Genomic DNA, 20,026 nt, shown 5'->3' with positions numbered 1-20,026 from the left:
CCGGCCTGGCCCGTTTGAAAGGCGGCTGAGCTCTGGGTTTAGGAGGTGAACGTATCTGGAGGAACGTGTTTGCAAAGACCGCCTTGTAACTGTTAAGGACTTAACCCTGTATACAAAGTGTCTTGGAGGCGCTAAAGCAAATTTGGCTAAGCAAGCTTCCTCGCTCGCATTCAGAGGATGGGCGTGTGTGTTGACACTTGATCCCAGCGAGAGTCGGAAAGAGCAGCCACACAAACAGGCGATATTAAAAGTGGCAGGTTTATTTTCAATGCCCAGCTGGTACGCAGGGGTGCTGCGGCGTGCACGCTAGCACGCGTGCCTCTGGCCAAGCAGCAAGCAGGGCGGGTGCCAGCTATACAGACGGACAACACATCACAGAGAGAGAGAGGGAGAGAGAGAGAGAAGGAGGGAGAGGGAGGGAGAAGGAGAGAGGGAGAGCATGTGTGTGTGTGAGAGAGAGAGAGAGAGAGAAACAGACAGTGAAAGAGGGAGAGAGAGGGAGGGAGAGTGAGGGAGAAGGAGAGAGGGAGAGCGTGTGTGTGTGTGAGAGAGAGAGAGAGAGAAACAGACAGTGAAAGAGGGAGAGAGAGGGAGAGAGAGAGGGAGGAAGAGTGAGGTTAGTAAAGTTGTTGGATCGATGGTCTCATTTTTTGATAAGGGGGCTTTAAAAAAACAACAACATACTGCAGTCTTCATATTTACAAAGTTACAGCAACATTTGTCTTTCACTCTGCTAAAGGTCAAACAACAGGTCTTTATTATTTCATCCCTCGGGAATTCCCTCGTCATTCCCTGACAGTAGCCATTCCTGTCTCCATGAATAACAACCGCATTCTTCCTGCTCACTGCTTGCCCTGCCGCGACCTGCCGTCGCCGAGTCTGGAGTCCCGTGTCACGCCTGGACCGGCAGAGCGAGACGCCCCGCACTCCAGCTCCTCATGGAGAGTGCGCGGTAATCGGACCATGGGAGAAAGGCACGCCTGCAGGCTAGGGCTGGCCGCCGTGCCGTACTTTTGTGTAATGACAGTCATTTATGCCAATTTCTGCCGGCGGAGGAACTTTACGTAGCGATCGCTGGACGCGGTCGGACCCCTGGCCGCTCGGCTAACTTCAAAGTGGCGGGGGAGTTGAGATCAAACAGGTCCGGCGAAAGGGGCTTGAAATTGCGTGGATCCTGATAGGGTCACACCTACACCTCAGCCTGACGGATGACCCGACTCCCTAACACCACTCACAGACACGGCACCACACACTACTAAGGAACGTCTTGGTATTTTACAACAAAATATTTTTTTTTAACATTTCAACAGCTGGCTTGTAAACAAACGTAAACCTCTCTGAATTTACAAATGTTTAACTTGTCATCGCAGATGTCCAGAGAGCATGTTCAAGAAGGCCGTGTAGTTTTTATCAAGACAACGGGTTCTTGAGGTGGTCCCAACAACCCAACTGGACTGAGCATATGAACCTGAACCAAGGCTCTAAAGATGCTACCAAACACAAATTTACAACCACACACAGACAGGAATGTCTTTGTATCCCTCCCAGCTGTGGACAATACAACATCTTTGAGAACATTTTATTAAAAAGACTTCAATAAGAATGTTTGATATACTATATGTCAAATAGCATACTTTGGGTAAAACCTAATACTATGAAACGAAAAATTTCAAAGAAATATCAAATGCAACATATAGTCCTGCTTGCAAGGTTACTGGTGCAGTACGCTGAAGGGAAGTGTGTGAATTAAGTATCCTGTACGCCACTGTGCTTTTAAGACAGTCCACCTCAGTAACTGTTAGCTAGCAGCATGTGACCTAAGGCCTTTTATTGGTGCACATCAGGTCACAGTATGCACTATTGACACACACACACACACACACACACAAATGTACACTATACAACTAAAGTAAACTTTAAATTCTAAACATTCATTTGGTTAAATAAATTAAGTGCAAACGTTGTGGAGCATCTCACAGTGCACAGCACTAGCCCATACTGCTGTCAGGAAACTGGAAACTAGTCATCCGATAGCCTTCATCTGTTATCCCGGCGATGTCGTACACACACGGTACCTGCGGACAGCCCCGACCGTACTAGTAAGGGGACAGACGAGAGCCATGGTGAGCACAGGTGCCCGATCTGTCTGGTTCCTGCGGGGACGTTTCACAGCTACCTCAGTGCACGCTTCACCCAGCCACTGCCGCAGTGTTGTGTGCACCTTCTACAGAGATGCGGTATTCATGGCGGACCCAAGCCACAGAGGATGGTAAAATGGATCTTCTCCATGTAACTCACATCCGGTCGTGACACTGTTGACCTTTGGCATTATTATACAGACAATTAAACCAGCGGCTTCGAGCAAATTACGTGTTTTATTTAGCATAGCCACAAAGGGGCGCTACTCTCGCATTCTGATCACGTTTACACCAATGGAAACATACATAAACAAACAAAAATATATTTTACCATCAAACAGAATAATGAGTATTGAAAAGAAGCTGAGAGAGAGAGAGAGAGAACGAGTGGGAGAGAGAGGGAGAGGGAGAGAGAGAGAGAGGGAGAGGGAGAGAGAGAAAGAGAAGGAAAGAGAGAGGGAGAGAGAGAAAGAGAGAGAGGGAGAGTCAAACAGAAAGAAAAACAGGCAGGTGAAACAGAAAAGGCATATGGGAAAGAAAGAATAAGTGTGTGTGTGTGTGTGTGTGTGTGTGTGTGTGTGTGTGTGTGTGTGTGTGTGTGCGTGTGCGAGCACGCATGCGTGTGCACGTGTTTGTGAGACAAAAGCGTTCAAAGCCGCTTTTGAAATCAAGACCACCTGGAATGGCTGGAACAAACCCGGTGGAACACCGCAGCCAGGCTTCACTCCACCGCCCCAGAGAAACGCTCTAGTCTCCCACCCACCTGTTCCTCGCCCGGCCCGCCAACGGCTGGCCCACCCGACGCAGCGGCGTTCATCTCCCCCCAGCCTGTCCACTCCAGCCTCGTGAAGGACCACCTGTGTCCGCTCCCTGCTCGGTAACAAGCGTGCGGCCTTTCATAGGTGTCCGTCATTTGCTCCTTTAGCCCCCAGAATATCGCATGAAGGGCTATCACGTGACGCAGGTCTAGTTGTTCCTGGGGACATGCTTCTGAATGCTGTCCATGAATATGCATGACCAGAGAGGCGGGGTCAGTTATGCGTCCTGAAGATTGGCAGATGTAGAAAATAAGCAGGGAACAAGGCCCCCAGCGTACACGGGAAGAGCCTAAATGCTAATTTCATTGGTCACTTTCTACCAGCCAAGTCAGTTTCTTATCATTAACACCACTGACGCAAAAAAGAATTGTGCAGGCATTATTTGTACGTGCAATAATAATAAAAAAAAAAATTGTGATTTGTTGGATCGTTAAAACCTCTGACACCTGTTCCTACACCAGTAGAACTTTCAGTGAATGCACTAAATGCTTTCCTTTATTTTCTGCAAATTCCTACGTATTTAGCAGTGCATGCTTTTGTTTCCCCAAGCCTGCAGCAAATAGTACAGATGTCGGTTTAGCATAAACTCCAGGTGCTCGCGTCAGGACCCCAGGATGCTCTCTGGAACCGCGCACCGCCGATCGGCCTCCGCCGCTGTGTCTCGCGCCCCACGCTTGCTATGTTGGCCGCCGAGCGACATGCCAAGAATCGATGCCCAGATGTGTTTTAGGATACAATAAAGATGTGAGCACAAACTTCTGTTAGCCATGCTAAGGTGCTTGAGGCCCCTAAGCCAAAGATGGGGGGGGGGTGTCTGTGGGGGTCTTTGCTGTGCTGAGATTGCCAGGTCCTCTGGTTCTGGGGGCATCGCCAGAGCCCCAAACCCCATAAAAATCCTCAGATTAGCTATGAACCATTCCCCAGATTTGAGGATTAGTACATTGTATCCCATTATCTTTCCCAAACTGGAGGACCTGAGGAGCCTGCTTCACAAGCCGCATGGCACGGAGTGAGACAGAGAGTGAGCGTGAGCGAAAGGAAGGTCTCGGTGGGAAAACTCTATCAAAACCACCAGCAAGTCAACAAAGTTCTGGACCAGGGAAAAAAAGCTGACACTGAAGGAAAAGAAAGAAAGCAAGATGTGTAATCCTCACCACAAAAAACCAGCGCAGAAGCTCTGAATGAAGAGGAGAAGAAGGCAATATTGCAGGAGTGAGAAGGTTCTGACTCGGGGGATTGTGCTTGTTTTTTGCCCGTGATCCACTGGCCTGCTGGGGAACGGGCCCTGTTATCAGCCCAGCCCGAGATAGCAGGCTTGATGGGGCGGCCGGTCCCCTGGGATCCCGGGGCTCAAGTTAATCAGACGGGGAGAGGTCTGGGCCTCCACCTCCTCTGCCCTCCTCCACCCGCCACTCATCACAAACTCCATGATAACACTCTTCACACAACATTAGACCAGACTCCACACACCCACCCCCGGAAGAGACGGACGCCGTCCTCAGGTTCACTCGGGAGCAGCCCAGGTCGAGGGCTGCGTGCGTATGAAGGGATTTGTCCCGCAGCAGTCGGGAGCGAGGCGGTGCCGACGATCTCGGACCGCGGCCGTCCGGACAAGGCTGCCGAAAGGCGAAACCTCTTTCCAAAAACCTGCAACCACCACAATCCCAGGGTAATTATCGAAAGTAGGCTGCAATGAACTGCACTGCAAACAATCTGCTCTGCTCAGTGTGGCAGATACGCCCCGACCTTCTGAACCTCAAAGGGGTCGAGGGTCAGGGGAAGCTGGTCATTAATCCTGTGACTAGAACTTGGGGGCAGGACATTCATGCCTCTCTGTCTCACCCCGAGTCCCCAAGGTCTGGTAGCACAGAGGGGACGCACAGTCTGCTGAGAATCCGGCCCACTCCAAACTTCCGAAACACTCCAAACAAGCGGTTTGAGCGTACGCCAAGATCACATCAGACATTTCAGCCATGAGCACGGGTGGTCAGCGTCACACGCGGAGGCCTTCGGACTCAACCACTCGCTACAATCCCAGGTGTCCACTTGGATGAGAGTTAAAAATGATTAGGCATATAGATTAATTGAACACACGTCTGGCTTAATTAAGCATGGCGTTTAATTAACCGTGTAATTAATCTTATAGTGGCAATACGCACTCACGCACGTGCATGCGCACACACATATGTGCACAAAATCAAATCTGTTGAAACTTTGGCAATCAGCTGGCACGGAACTCTAACTGTGACTCACCGGCAAGCCCAGAAAATTAAACGTCTGTGGCAAGAATAGAATCATAATCCATTTCAAGTCTCAAGACAGCGTGGCCCAGGTGAGGCTCCAGAGTTAGCAGTTAGCACTAAATCTTAGCCACTTTATCATTCCGTGTGACACGTCCTCCACGTCTGGAGTGCGTTCACCAGTTTTAACGCAGTTCATGTGGGGGCTAAAATATATTTGCCCAATTTATGTGCGATGCTAAATGTCTACCAAGGAAAACACGTGCGGGAAGGATAACAGAGTGCTGCTCCGTCAGGGCCCAGCAGCAGGGTGGTGCCAGGGGGCAGCCGTTTGGCAGGGCACGTAGGCGCGGCCGTTTGCAGTCAGAAAACTGTGTCAGCAGAGAGCCTCGCTTGACGGCGGCCGAGCGCACGAGCCGCATGTGCCTCGAGCGCTTCCACACCAACATGGCTGACCCCTGCAGATGAAGAAGCTGTAGGGGTAACTGCTAAGGAAGATTGCTGGACTGTGGTTATCCTGGACAGCCCCACGTAGTCTCCCTGTCTAGCTAAAGCTTCACTGGGTAGAGGGAAAATGCTAGACGTGAGGCGTCATCTCCAAGAGAGAGATTTTGGTATCATATTACCGCTATCACGGCAGCAAACATGTCACGACAAAAACCAAAACCACCCAGATGCTGGTCTGCGTTTCACACTGGTCACCCAACAATCGCACCCAATAAAACGCTTGTTCGATATGAACAAAACGGCAAATATGTTGCGCTGACATGTTTGATAATTCACTGGTCTGGCACACCAGCCTGCAGCGCGGGTGTAAACCCGCTCAAGCCAAGAGCAAGAGAAAAGGCGCTGGTTTGGTGCAGCGCCCCAGAGGACAAAAGGAAACTCACGTAGTCGTGGAAAGCCTTGGCCTCACTGGAATGTTCGCACGTCTCCCGCCGGTCCGGAGCTGCGCAGTACAGATCCCAGAATACACTGCGAAAAGAAACAGGGCGGAGTGAGGCTCAGTGTTACGGAAACGTGCAAGCCAGCCGTTTAACCTACGCTGCAGGGCAGAAGTGCAGATCATCATGGCCGACGCATCGCTAGGGCTGTTTCGGCTTGCTGGTCTTGGATCAGGAGCGCATCAGGAACAAAACTAAAAACTGGTCTCAGATCTGTGGTTGGGGCAACCTCCTGGCTCCATCTGTCCAACGCTTACTGACCAGCATACCGATCTTGGATCAGAAATGCATCAGGAACAAAACTGAAAACTGGTCTCGGAGCTGTGGCTGGAGGCGGTCTCCTGGCTCCATCTGTCCGGTGCGACTCGAGAGCTTTCATTTAGACGGTCCTGGCGTGGGCCACGCCCTCGCCTGCCTGCCGCGCCCTGCAGGGGGACTGATCAATTAACCGTGATATTTGTTAATTAAGGGAACACAGTCCTTAAAGGCCCTAGACGGGAGCAGGTTTCACTCCAAATGGTCCCTTAATTACTTCATTGAAATTAAGTACCTGTTTAACAGGTCTGCGTTAAATGGCTTTCGCCCTCGCTCTTTAGACATTGATTTAATGGACGCTTCAGAAAAGCTGCTGAACCAGGGGCTCCGGAGAACCAACCAGAGTTGTTTCATCCTCTCCAAACAGCGTTTGTTTTTGTTTTTTTTTAAACCATATGTCTTTTTTTGCTGATGGGACAAAATTAGAGCTCTGTTTTTAATGTGTGTGTGTGTGTGTGTGTGTGTGTGTGTGTGTGTGTGTGTGTGCGTGCCCACGGTGGAACGACAGGTCGTTGGGGCGGTCCGGTTCCTCGCAGCGGATGGGAGGAACGCGGCCTGTTTGTGTTGGTGAGCGCGGCTAAGGGGAGCGTGCGCGGCACGGCCCATAAATCACCCTCCTTTATGAGCGGAACATGGACGCGAGGTTAAGCAACATTACGCTCGCCCAACGACAAAGCCGCAGAGCGGCGGAACAGAGGTGCATTATGGGAGCAGGGGCTACGTCCCTCTAAAATAGAGGCGGTTTTCCCGACACAACGCACGCAAGGGCTGGGAGAACAAGAGACACAGATTAATAAAAAAAATAAAAAAAACTGTGCAGGTACAACAAGGAACAGCAATAAGACCGACGAGGGAGTGAAAACCTCAGAGACAGAGCGAGGCGTGGATGGCCCCGTAGCCACACCACAGTAAATCCAGGTTGCATTATCGTATCTATCAGGCGGCGTTAGAGCGACGGAAGCTTTGTCGGAGAGTTGCTGGAGGGACACTACAGGACCATCTCAAATCCAATCAGTGCATGGGGAAATGAAATAAGGCGCCAGTTACACTTTGTTACTGAAAAGCTGGAACTAGGCTCACTCTGAGGCAGGAGCAGTGATCTCACCGAGATAAAAAATACCCCCAGTCAGTTTAAGCATGTTATATCTGCTAAAAGCTGGTGTAGGTGACCCCTGACCTAATTTGGAATTTAAAATATTTTTTATAACACCATTTTAAATATGATATGTACCTTTTGTTTCATCTTCGGCATGTCTGCAGTATCAACTGTACCTAATATAATACTGCAGTGGCCCTGAGGAATGCAAGGAACCCATAGCCAACGGTGTCACCTGGATCTCGTTCAGCGAGCCCCACCACCCAGCCTGCATGCACACACACACTCACACACACACACTCACACACACACATGCACATACACACACTCACACACACACTCACACACACACTCACACACACACACTCACACACACACATGCACATACACACACTCACACACACACTCACACACACACTCACACACACACACTCACACACACACATGCACATACACGCTCACACACATGTACACACACACACTCACACACACACATGCACATACACGCTCACACACATGCACACACACACTCACACAGTCTCTGTCTCTCACACACACACACTCACACATACATACACACATACATACATACATACACACATACACACACTGTCTCTCTCTCACACACACACACAGATAAAGGGCTAAAGCTACAAAGGGCTCATCAAAGAGAGGCAAAACTCTGTTCACTACTGTAGCCAACAAGAATCGCACCAAACATTTAAGAAAACAAAATAAGTTTTAGGTGATCCAAAACCAAAGCTTACATTAGGCTTCCTCATGACATCAGTGCTATACTGTAAATCAGACAACTGAGGACTAAATGTAGCACAGATCAGCTCATGTATAATTGCATCCTCCATTTAGACACAACCCTCCACAGCCTAACATGATCCCGTTAGACACAACCCTCCACAACATGATGTGAACCCGCTAGACACAACCCTACACAACGTGACGTGATCACTTGTTAGACACAGCCCTCCACAATGTGACATGATCCTGTTAAGACACACCCCTCCACAACGTGACGCGATACCTTGTTAGACACAACCCTCCACAACGTGACGTGACCCTGTTCGACACAACCCTCCATAACGTGACGTGACCCTGTTCGACACAACCCTCCACAACGTGACGTGACCCTGTTCGACACAACCCTCCACGTGACGTGATCCCGTTAGACACAACCCTCCACAATGTGACGTGAACCCCTATTAGACACAACCCTCCACAATGTGACGTGATCCTGTTAGACACAACCCTCCACGTGACGTGAACCCCCATTAGACACAACCCTCCACAACGTGACATCTTCCTGTTAGACACAACCCTCCACAACGTGACATGATCCCGTTAGACACAACCCTCCACAATGTGATGTGATCCCATTAGACACAACCCTCTTATAGACATTGGACTTTCCCTCATTCTGGTCTGTTTTCCTTCAAACTTTGGTTTCCTGTGCTCAACCTGTTTGTGTTCAAATAACAAAGAGATTTGGTGGACTGCAGGTTTGTTTTCACTGCCCCCAAGACGAGGAATGTCCGCTTGAGGGCATCTCCGATCTGATCTGGGATGTATTACAAAACCGAGCTCCTTCACTTCCATGACCATTTCCGAAGGGGAACTCTGTCACCATGCAGGGGGCGAATCTTTGTACGTGATAAATAATGGCACTCACACTCCTGCTAACTGAAACTGATTCCTAAAATTGTCTCTGGCAGGACTGACACCCCACAATCCTTTATGTGTGCTCTACAATCGGCCCTGGTGCTGCTGTTTCAACCCCCCCCCTCCACACCTCTCCCCCACCCCCACAACAGGAAACTGCCTGAGACAAGGAGGGAAAAACAGAGAGGCATGGAAGAAGGGAGGAGATTTGGCTGTTTAACACAAAGGGGCCTGGAATGCAAGGAGTTAATCCATTTGAGGACTCTTCCGCAAACAAAGGACAGACCTCCAGACAAAGGTTGAGGGGAGAGGGAGTGACTGAGGGGGGGGGTGGCTTTCCCTTACCATCTGGCCCTTTTGTTTGGGGGAGGGGGTTGGCTAGGACATTGGTGAGGCCGATGCTCTTACACCTCCTCCCCGAAACCCTGAAGTGACCCACCCTCCCACCAGTGGCCCCAGACAGACGCTCCTCTGCTGGGTTGCCCCCTCACTGGGGCCCTGGGCACCCCCTCTCCCCCACCACACCCCTGCACCACCGCCTGCATCTCCTGCATGCGTGGTTACTGGGGCTAGACGTCTGCAGCCCACCGTACTCCATCAAGCCCCTAAAGGTCCCCCTTTCAGACGAATCTGTGCAAGGTTGCTGAGTCCTGTCACGTCTCTGCCACACTCCACAGTCACCATACACTTTGTGGAGCTCTGCTTACAGTAACAAAAGGCCAGATACTCCCTTAGTACATTACGTGGTACCACACTGATGTATTTCTAAACACTAGTTCACATACTACAGGGAATAATGTTCCATTATTTCGGTAAATTCCCTTCTCAGGAAAAAGTGCGGCCTGACCCGTTCAAATTTACAGAACAATCTCGGATTAGTGTTAAAACGCTGCACGCAGGGCCTCACAGGATATTTTTAGAGTGAAACATGCAACTTGATCATCGTCAACCCACAGTCTGCCAATTTTTTGAGATGATAACGAATTACAGAATCGATACATACCACCACCAGGAGTGCAGGAACCCGGGCGGCTCTCCTAGAGTGATATTCTTCTCCCATCGGATCTAAAGATAGAAACGGAACAGCAGCGAGACAAAAACGAGAGAATGAGTGCGCGTCTTACATTGTTATGGGAGTATGGGTGGATTACAGTGCTCTGCCACTAAAAAAGCATGAATATGTAAGGAATTATCGATGATACTTAAGGAGTCTATGGTGCAAGGTCTGCATTTCCGAAGACACCCCACAGAAGCTGAAACTATCCAGAGACTGGCTCAGCGTTTGGCTGTGCACCCTGGTTCAGGAGGACATTCTGTATCAGTGCAGTAGATGCCAAGTGATAACTGCGAGCTCTAAATGCTGACTTGTGGTTTTCGAGCCCTGTGTGTATAGACGTAGTTGATTAAGAATGCTTTTCTCTTTGTGTGTGTGTGTGTGTGTGTATGTGTGCACGTTTGAGTGAAAAGTGGCCTGGCCCCTGGTGGCTCAGGGTGTGAGTGGAGGGAGCTGCAGCAGTAATTGGGAGGATGAGGCAGGAGGCAGCAGGTTGGAGGTTGGAGGCAGAGGCGGGCAGGTGACTGCTCTCTCATTAGGCCCCCGACACACAGGTGTGCCCCCCTGCAGGGCCTTAAAGACCTCCCCCTCGGGTACGTGAACATGTACACATCTCTACAAGAGGAGACAGGAGGCTTCTTTTTTCCCCAAACCTCTGCTAACCAGTTATTATGCATTTTCTTTTCTCTTCTCCGGGCGCGGTCTCCTCCGGATCGGGTCAGGATCACCTGGGAGGGCGCGCACCTCCTTAGAAGGACGGGAGGCCTGAGTCACCGTGTCCTTGGTAGGATTCTCGGGGCACATTCACGAGTGCTCTGACCCGCCTTCGCCACAAAGGAGAAGGAGTGAACTCTGCTGCCCTCTTACTCCCACTCGCCAACGTGCCAATTGCCTTTCCCCCGGATGAGGATGGCATACGGAATGCCTCAGAGGCCAAACCGCGTCACGGGGCACACCCCTGCCCCGCAGACTGTTTTTATCCTACCACTCTGAGGTACCACCAATGACTCTTTGATAGCAAATGTGTCTTCTCAAGTAGTCCATATGTGACATATAGGGAATTAGCTCTGTGACGTTAGAATGCCCCAAGCATCCTCACCAATGCCACTCCATTCTGAGTGGACCTCATGTATAATAAAGTCACCAGTGCCAAATTTACACCTGCAGGGCACCCTGGAGCCTGCTGTAGTTCCACAGTGTACACCGCAGGCCAGTTTAACACTGCAGGTGTTAACGCTAGCGGTTTTTGCTGTGTGAGTTCATGTCAAATTCGCAAGCTACCTTTAGCCTGTTCCTAACGTTTTAAATGCAACGTGACCAAACTGATATGAATACAAAGCAAAGGGGGCTTAAATGGCTTTACACGGCATTAGGACAAGCCATTTACACTGAGCTACTGCAGGAAACACTTACAGGACAGTGTGGTTTATGACCAAAATGCGAGTGGACTGTTTTGTTGTCTGTGACCCAGGTTATAGCATGCCCCTGTAGTCACTAAGCAACACTAAAAACTCTTCTATTCATCTGACTGTCTCTTCCAACTCTTACTACGGCGCTGCATCTGTGCACTAACTGCGCTCTTGGATTGCGGTAGGATGAGATATGAAATATACATCTACACCCATACAGGTTGAGATGTTAAGTATAATATCCATTTAACCACTCAGATCTTGCAGTGTCTAGTTTTTGTCACTGCTGATCAGTTTTCACACGTTCCACATCGCATTCAAAATCCAAACGAGGGAGGCCACACTGTGTTTTCCCCTTACAATTTCTGTCTTCATTCAGGGTGGCATGAATAAAAGATGAAATATGGGGACATGAGAGAAATATCAGTTATGCTGTTAAAACAGTGGTCATGCAAACAAAGCCCGCCATTGCTTATCGGCAACAATAGAAACTGATGGGATCCTTTTATTGGCAATGAAAGGGATCGGAGTGGAGCGTCTGGGGGTTAACAGCGCAAGATTAGCCTATTCACCTTTCTCACAGACGAGACTTAGCCACGTTTAGCACGTGGCCGGGTTTAAGAGCCATTACGGGAAGAGCGCGCGGGAGCGTCACCTCCACTGTGGCGGCGCTGTAGGCTAAAGCGGCTCCGGCGCGCGCGCCGGCCGGCGCCGACGCGGGCTACGCTAGCGGCTCTCGCGCGGGCAGAAGCGCCGTCGCTGGTGCCAAAAAGAGCAAATCCACTTGAAATCAGGCCAGCTTTAGCTGCACGAATGTTAATGGTGCCGCTAATAATAATGCGCAACTGAGCAGATCATTGGCTAAATGTTTGGAGCAGTGTTTGGAGCTCGTATTTAGCAAATGCGGGTTCAAATGTTGCCACAGCCAGTGACAACCTGAAGGGCTCGTCTTAAAAACTTGGAGAAGCATGAAACATTATACAGATTTCTATAAGGTTTATTGTAATTGTTACTATAAGGGTTTAATAAACTGGATACAAGCATTTAAACTTCTTAAAATGTGACTGTTAGTTACGGTGTTTAAAACGGTTTTATTAGCAAGGTTTTAAGGACAGTGTGAGGTTTGAGATACAAATATTAACACATGAAAACACTTTTTCTCTCTGTAAGATTCTTTAGATTCTTGGGGTTCTTTGGAGCCTGAACAGCAATGATATTTAAAGAATTTTGAACACTTCAGCAAACGATGGGCAGCAGCAAAGTGACTCTCAGCCTTGTGCAAGAAGTGGCAGGTGCAAGCGTCTTAAGGACACACCAGACAAATAAACTTAGGTGTCAAATACCTCTAACGTCTGATATCCCCTCCTCTGTGCTCATCACGGTAACCCTGAGCAAACCATGTTGAAATGTGTCCCAACACAAACTCATTCTAAATTTAGCAACTAACAGTTACTACAAATTTTGATGGTTCTAAAGAAGCAAACTCAAAAGAGAAAACATCTCCTTGCTAGGGGTTTCTGCCATGGGCAGAGGCAGAGTATGGAAACAAAATATGTGTCACATGTAATTTTAAGCAAATGAGGTCATAAACGTTAAGAAAATGAAGGCCAAGGATGACACGTTATCTAGTTTTCCATTCTGTGGAAGATCACCATGCTTACATCTAAAGAACAATGAAACGGCAACGTTCTGCTGGCCAGCATTCAACCCAAAACACCTACTGAGTCTGTTGGTAGCATGTAATAGGTTTTCCCTCCAATGTCTTTAGTAGACCTTTAGTCAACAGCTGAGACTGTGCATCCTGGCAGTCTGATTTGACTTGACCCCTGTATGACCCTTAATGCATATTCCGTCCCCATGCCACACAATTGTTTGGATCATGCATCCATTCAGTGGAGGAAGTTCATCTCCATAAAGCACTTACCTCTGACAGGAAGGTCTGTGCGGATTTCTGTGCACCAACATGCAGCAAGTACTCGTACACATATAAAGCTAACCTGCAAAACACAAGCAAAACAAAAGATATCACCAAACAGGTTCTTTTTGCTTCGTCTTCTTTTTTTTAGTCTTGTGTTGCTGTCCCGGGTCCTTATGGCGAAACCAGAAGAAGATCTATACCAGACGGACTGCCTTTGCGTAGTCATATACACGCGTACACATGTACAGTACAATGGAACGCTTCACGTCACATGTGCCAGGTTCTTTGGGAACTTTGGCCAAAGTGCTTGGTCAGCCCCTGTACGGAAACCCTGGAGCCCTGAGGGCCAAGGGCCTTGCACACGGGCCCAACTGGACAGGACATGAAGGGCCTGAAGTACCTGAACTCTGTGTATATCTGTCATTTCTTACATCAGAGGTCAGTAGGAGGAAGCCGGGACACAAGCTAACACTATTAAAGGGGAAGACGTCCTTTAGAAAGAAAAGCACATCACCACAGGGCAAGCTAGTGGTTTACGTTCCCAGAGTGCATTTCTTCCGTATCACATTGGTCATATACACATAATTAAGTGCAATGCTAATCCTGTTTATGAAGAATCAGTTCAAATTTGTGCAATCTATTTCCAAGACCTTGTCCAGCACAGCCTACTTGTCAGGACAGAAATAAAAGAATATTTAGTGTCTCACAGTGAGCCAGACACAGGGCTCAGAAGTGTCCGGTCCATCCCAGATCCTCAGAGTCCCGAGGATGACACAGAGAATGCACAAGAACATCCCAGACAATTCCCACATGCTCATCTTGCTTTGGAGGCTCTCGGGTAGTCAGGTCTCTGAGACCTCTGACCATGAAGTTAGAGTTGACAAAAAGGTGACCTATCAGGTGGCTAAAGCCGTCACATGGCTAAATGCCCTTGCTGTTGCTGTGGTGTTGATGTCAGCTCTGGAGGACAGTTCCTGTCACCATGTTGGAAACTAGGACCTTAATTAGGAAACAAGTCGAGGTGAAATCCCAACAATACTGTCTGACTTGGAGAGGCTGACCATGTACAACAACAGAAACATCACCAGTGTTAAATCCACTTCTGCAGGGTTAAAGCTATTTTAAATTAAATTATATTACATTAGATTTTATTAGAGATTTTATTCTACACAGGTGAACAGCTGGTGAGTTTAGCTGGAAGTGTCCAATCTATCACCACATTCTTGACTGACTGTCTGTGGGGTCAACCGAATTGGTTGACCTCCCCTACAGTTGTAATGTACAAACCATGGTGGGTATTGCCCCTCTCGCACATCATGTACAGATCCAAAGAGCACAGGCAAAGCACTGTTTTTCAAACTTTCCCTTCCTTAAGCTTTGGAGGAAGAATAATTTGCATTTTGAATGTCAATATGGTAGCGATGGTCAGGAATATCTCGCGTATTTCTGCTTTTGCTCTGACACTCAGCAAGGGCCCCTCACCGTGTGTCCAGTCATATCGCGGTAAGCTCCTGCCAGCCTAACCTGAGATCACGTCCTGACATCTAGCCTGCGGCACCCACTCGAGGATCCTTTTAAGCATAAATGGAACAGAGCCAAGATTTGCTACGCTCAAGCACAGACAGTTAACCAATGAACCTTCCTGTCTTGATTTCAATAATTCAAGCTCAAGGTTGGGTCCAGAGATATACTGGAGGAGAAGTAAGTCCTATCAGCAGGGCTGGGCCTGGATGGATACAGCATGAGAAGAAAGGCTGTGGAGCAGACCTTACAGCAGGCGTGTCCTGGAACGCTTTTACAAGCACATCCATCTGCCTCTTCATCAGCAAATATACAGAGTACTTACTAACAATGCTGACAAAAAGAATATGAAGGTGAATCCATAACAACATAACCTAACAAAGAGCCATTACGTCTCTCATTTCATGCATTGCTCCTTTAAGACAAATGGGTACAATGTTCTACAGTAGACAATTACAGTATCACTGTGTAATAAAGGAACCACTACTTCATCCCTCAGACAGCTGACAACACAACAAGCCTGGATATCTTCAAACTCAACGGAGATGTTTTCGCTAAACCTCCAAAACTGCTCTACAAATCGTCATGGTCCAGTTGAATTCTGGGCCTACTCTTCCATTGCATCTTACCTCATCAAACTGATCGCGCTGTGTTAAGTTCTGGCGTGTGCGCTTTAACGGAATTTTGACTAAAGCTTTAGGAGCAGTTGTTCACCAATTAATGTCTGATAGTTTCATTCCACCGGAGTGAAGTAACGCAGAACTGGTTCGAAGTTGCAACAAGATGAAACAGACATGTGTGTTGATAAACTGTCTTGCTGTATCCCATATTAATCAATCATTTTGAAAAATGTCTCAAGAGTCATCTTCACCGAAAATCTGCAAATAAAGGAAAAGCAAATTCAGTCATTAAACTAAAAGCCCCCTCTGAATGTACCATCTAAATATTTGGAGTCAAACAGTCCCCTTGTGGAGCAATTCAAATGATTAGAAACTTAACCATCACAGAGCTCAGAAAAATTAATTGGCTGCCACATTTAAGTCTGAGTACTCTGCGTTTATCTTAAACACAGCAAATCAGATGTTCTTCATGCAAAAACATAGTGGTTTTTGTGTGCGTGTGCACTTCTCTTTATATGTTGTTGAAAACATCTCTATGGAGGAGGCAGAACCATCTGGAGAAAATCAAAACCATACATTCAGACGTACACTGCCTCTTCACCGCTCCAGTGCAACTCAACAGAAAAAGCCCAAGAAAGTGATCGAGGTGCAGAGAAGGGAAAAAACACACTCCTATCATTACACAGGCTACTTTGCACAGCATTCGGTGCTCAGGAGCCGGACACAGAAATCCCCCTCTGTTTGAATGTTGTGCCCCCACATTGCTCTCAGATCTAGCCCTCAAAACCTTGACCAATGAAATCGAAGGAAAGACCAAATGTAGCATGCTCAACTAAGCAAAAAAGGGGCTGTTTCTAGCAAACAAAAACCACCAGCGATCCAAACACCAGCAGCCTGAAGAGCTGGGTCTGCTTCAAAACCATTTTACACATTCGAATAGTAGATTATAGACCCAGTCTGAGCAGCAGTGGTCCTGTACGCTTCAGGCCAAGGTTGAACAGAATCTAAACCTGTTTGCCATATTTGCAGTCAGGAAGAGCTTTTTAATCACTTGTCTAGCAAGTACTGTGAAAAGCCTTGAAAGTCACACAAATTCACCTTTTAATCGGTTTGGTATATCGACTTGCAGTGTTCGTTTTGCACAGGTCTCTTTTCCTTCATTCATTCATCTTCTAACCTGCTTAATCCAATTTATGGTTGTGGTGGGCCGGAGTCTCTGCTGGCTGCACAGGGCACAAGGAGGAAACCAACCCTGTATAGGGCACCAGTCTGTCTCACACACACACACACACACACACACACACTCACACACACATACACACACACCCCACTGGTCTATCCCAAAATAGCAAAACAAGAGTGTAAAGTAACAAACAGGCTCCTTTAGTAACACAAAAAGCAGGATAAAACTGATGAATGGAATGAACTTCAATGACTCTTTAAGACACTGCAACAATGCAGAAGTTAAAGAAGCAGCAGCCTGCACAGCTCACCTTCTCCTCACCTGTGTGACTGACAAAACACCAAACAGCAGGCTGGAGAAACAGCAGTGAGAAACAGCGGGGAAATGCCGGATAGTTACTGCAGCATTTTCTGATCAGAACTTTGTCCTCCGTCATCTCCGACGTCTCCCCTCTGGTCCAGGTGTTGTCCAATATTACCCCCACCACCCAGGGACGTCCAATACGACGCCGACCATCGTCAGTCCTCGGATTCATACTTTACACGGTCTCGTCTTACGCTTCTATACAGACAGGTGATGAGTGATGTCTCCCAGGTGAAGAGCAGAGCAGAAGCTTCATACATGAGCTCAGGAGTTTATCTGACACACTGGGAAGGTTCACGATGGTCGATCACAGAAGAAGGCATCATGAAGCTCTGGGCCTGATGCTAATCAGAGCTCGTGCTCTGACCTAGCATAGCTGTATTTTAAGGTGAACCTAGCGCCAGAAGTCTCGTCTCCTTTACACACACTGATGGTTGAAGGCTCAGACGTAAGGGTTTCTTTCTGAGTCACAGTTCCTTTCTTGCAATGCAAAGGTCCTCAGTGTTAGTCACTTGACACAATCGGACATTATTTTGTTGATCATTCTCCAGCTACCAGCGTTATGAGTCTGGTAACTTTCTACAGCATGCAGTGATGTTTGTGCTTTCCTCCCAGCAAGATCTCTCAAACTGTTTAAAACTAGCCCGGGAACGACAGCTGACACCAGTTCGGAGGTTTGGCCACAGTTTTGCGGTTTCTGGCAGTGGAGCGCAAGAGCTGTGTACTATCCCACTTGCTATCCTTTTCTGTCTGTTCTGACAGCAGCACCAGTGCCAGTGTCCGGACCGTGTAGCCCACACCGTGCCATGCCCTTCCCCCGCGACACCTCACAACGGACCCATGGCTGGCGAACAACGTATGAAACCATTTTGACACACCAGGCCAAAATTAGTCCACTCAAACTCTGACACACATCTGCAGGTCATGGTTTGCTAACTGACCACTGTGATTTCGACAAAGTTGGCCATAAAGAGTACTTTCTGAGAAATGTTAGAGTTAGTTGAGTCAGTTAGTAAAAATTTCACACTCCACCCCAAGTTTAGGATTCTCTTTAATCAGATCCCTGGCTTGACTAAAATGATCTTTTGTGTTCATTCTTGGATCTTTCCTCTGTAAATCTCCATCACTGATGCACCTTACAGAGAAATGTATTCATCCACAGAGATTCATTCAGAGTAGGTGACCACTACTTTTCCACACAGGTCTAACAACAAACTGTGGCATATATCAATATCAGTATCAACAGAGGTTAAAAATCTAGCGTGCCATTTACAATTTTTAAAAAATGTTTATCTGCTAATGCGTTTGTAATCCTAGTGAATTGTTGAAGGTCTCTAATGTTTTTCCAGTTATATGACTTTATACTCGAGTTTTTGCAGATGAATCAGAATTTGAAACAACAAAATCTGGGGGGGGGGGGGGGGATTGTCTGGAGTCGAATACTTTTCAAGATACTATAGGCTATAACGGCAGAGACAGTCTAACTTCAGTATTACCTCGAGAAACCATTGACTTGAGATGCTGAACGTATGTTATTTTAATGTGGTCGCCCGAACTTTCGACAACTTTTCGGTGGTTTACAGCCAGATAAGCAGTACTTTAACAACCAACTTATCCAAAACGTAAACATGTCACGAAGTAAACTAGCCATTAAACATCAGAAATATTCTGTACCATAGACGCACGGTTTACTACTTGAGCAGCAGTCGTGAACACGGTCGGATTAGAACGATAATCCAGAATAACAATCATCTGCGTCCCTTCTCCCGAAGCGACGTGGACTAATGACAGTGATGCTGATAAGAACACACGGCCGTGGTGAGTAACCAGAAACATCGCCCGAACTTTGAACCGTGCCTTAAAACCGGAGTGGAATAGCACCAAAGAAAGCATTGCAATGCAACTCCATGCACAACCCAATCCAAATATTTCTAGCAAATATTCCTCACTTGATGCTAACTTCTGGGATTTTCGCCGACAGACACCAGCTACATTTCTCAACTTGTATCTAAACTAAGAGACGCCGAGAACTTAAGTCGCAATAAATGCATTGGACAGTTGAACGAAGTCTTCCTCAAGTAGGTAACCAAGTTATTACATCATTACGCCTACATAAAACAGTAATAAAGAGTTGCAATCAGCAATCTAAAAGTTAAAGAGACGCGCCGGGGCAAGAACAAACCACCCGGAGCGCAAAGCGTGTACTGTACAAACCCTGAAACAATAGTAGCTACAGTTTAGAAAGTTGCAACTCCATAATAACCACGCCACACTCTTAAAACAGTGCGCAATTCACTTACTTTTCTCTCGCTTGACTATCAGAAGGGACGACAGCTCCTTTACCTTTGGCGTACATGCTGGATTCTGTTTTAAGACTTTTACCCACTCAACACCTGTCAAAGAAAGCAGCCAGGAAAACGTTATATCTCCATAGCTACCCCTTTAGTGTTTTTCCTCCCCCCCCCTCCCCTCCACCCCCCTTCTTTTTTTCACATCTCCAACATTGGCCACAAATCAGGCACAGTTTCTATTGGGGGGACTTGAAACAGGTCGCTGGAAGATTTTTTTTTCTCTCTACCGCTGTTCCAGGAATCTACCCGCCCTCCCTCTGCCATGGAGACGGTGGGGGCCTCTTAAAGGAGAACACACTCCCCTTGTTTACTAGACTAGGGGACAGATCTGAAAAAGACGCTATATTGCCTCGGGCCTTCGTGTATGACTTTGAGACTTTAA

At 47.7% G+C, this 20,026-nt stretch overlaps 1 protein-coding gene across 3 annotated transcripts in view; it reads right to left on the bottom strand.

Moving 5' to 3' along the window:
- The window catches only part of ssbp4 (single stranded DNA binding protein 4), a 48,462-nt gene extending 28,687 nt beyond the window's left edge, over window positions 1-19,775 (bottom strand). For 2 of the 3 annotated variants that reach the window (XR_014120029.1, XM_035523230.2), the window contains exons 1-4: window positions 19,594-19,775; window positions 13,613-13,685; window positions 10,229-10,290; window positions 6,087-6,171 (exon numbers count right to left, since the gene is read on the bottom strand). Coding sequence is in view for 1 of the 3 variants with exons in the window: in XM_035523230.2 (XP_035379123.1) it covers window positions 6,087-6,171; window positions 10,229-10,290; window positions 13,613-13,685; window positions 19,594-19,649 (276 nt within the window). In the remaining 2 variants the exon portion in view is untranslated. Of the gene's footprint in view, window positions 1-6,086; window positions 6,172-10,228; window positions 10,291-13,612; window positions 13,686-16,845; window positions 18,677-19,593 lie in introns of those variants that run through there. The other variant, XM_081708149.1, reaches the window with a different exon arrangement.
- Between the last annotated feature and the right edge of the window lie 251 nt (window positions 19,776-20,026).

The sequence above is a fragment of the Electrophorus electricus genome, chromosome 26 (assembly GCF_041902795.1).
Source record: "Electrophorus electricus isolate QZ-2024a chromosome 26, ASM4190279v1, whole genome shotgun sequence".
Taxonomy (NCBI): Eukaryota; Metazoa; Chordata; class Actinopteri; order Gymnotiformes; family Gymnotidae; genus Electrophorus; species Electrophorus electricus.
Note: the sequence above shows the minus strand (reverse complement) of the source record. Positions and strands in the feature narration are given on the sequence as shown.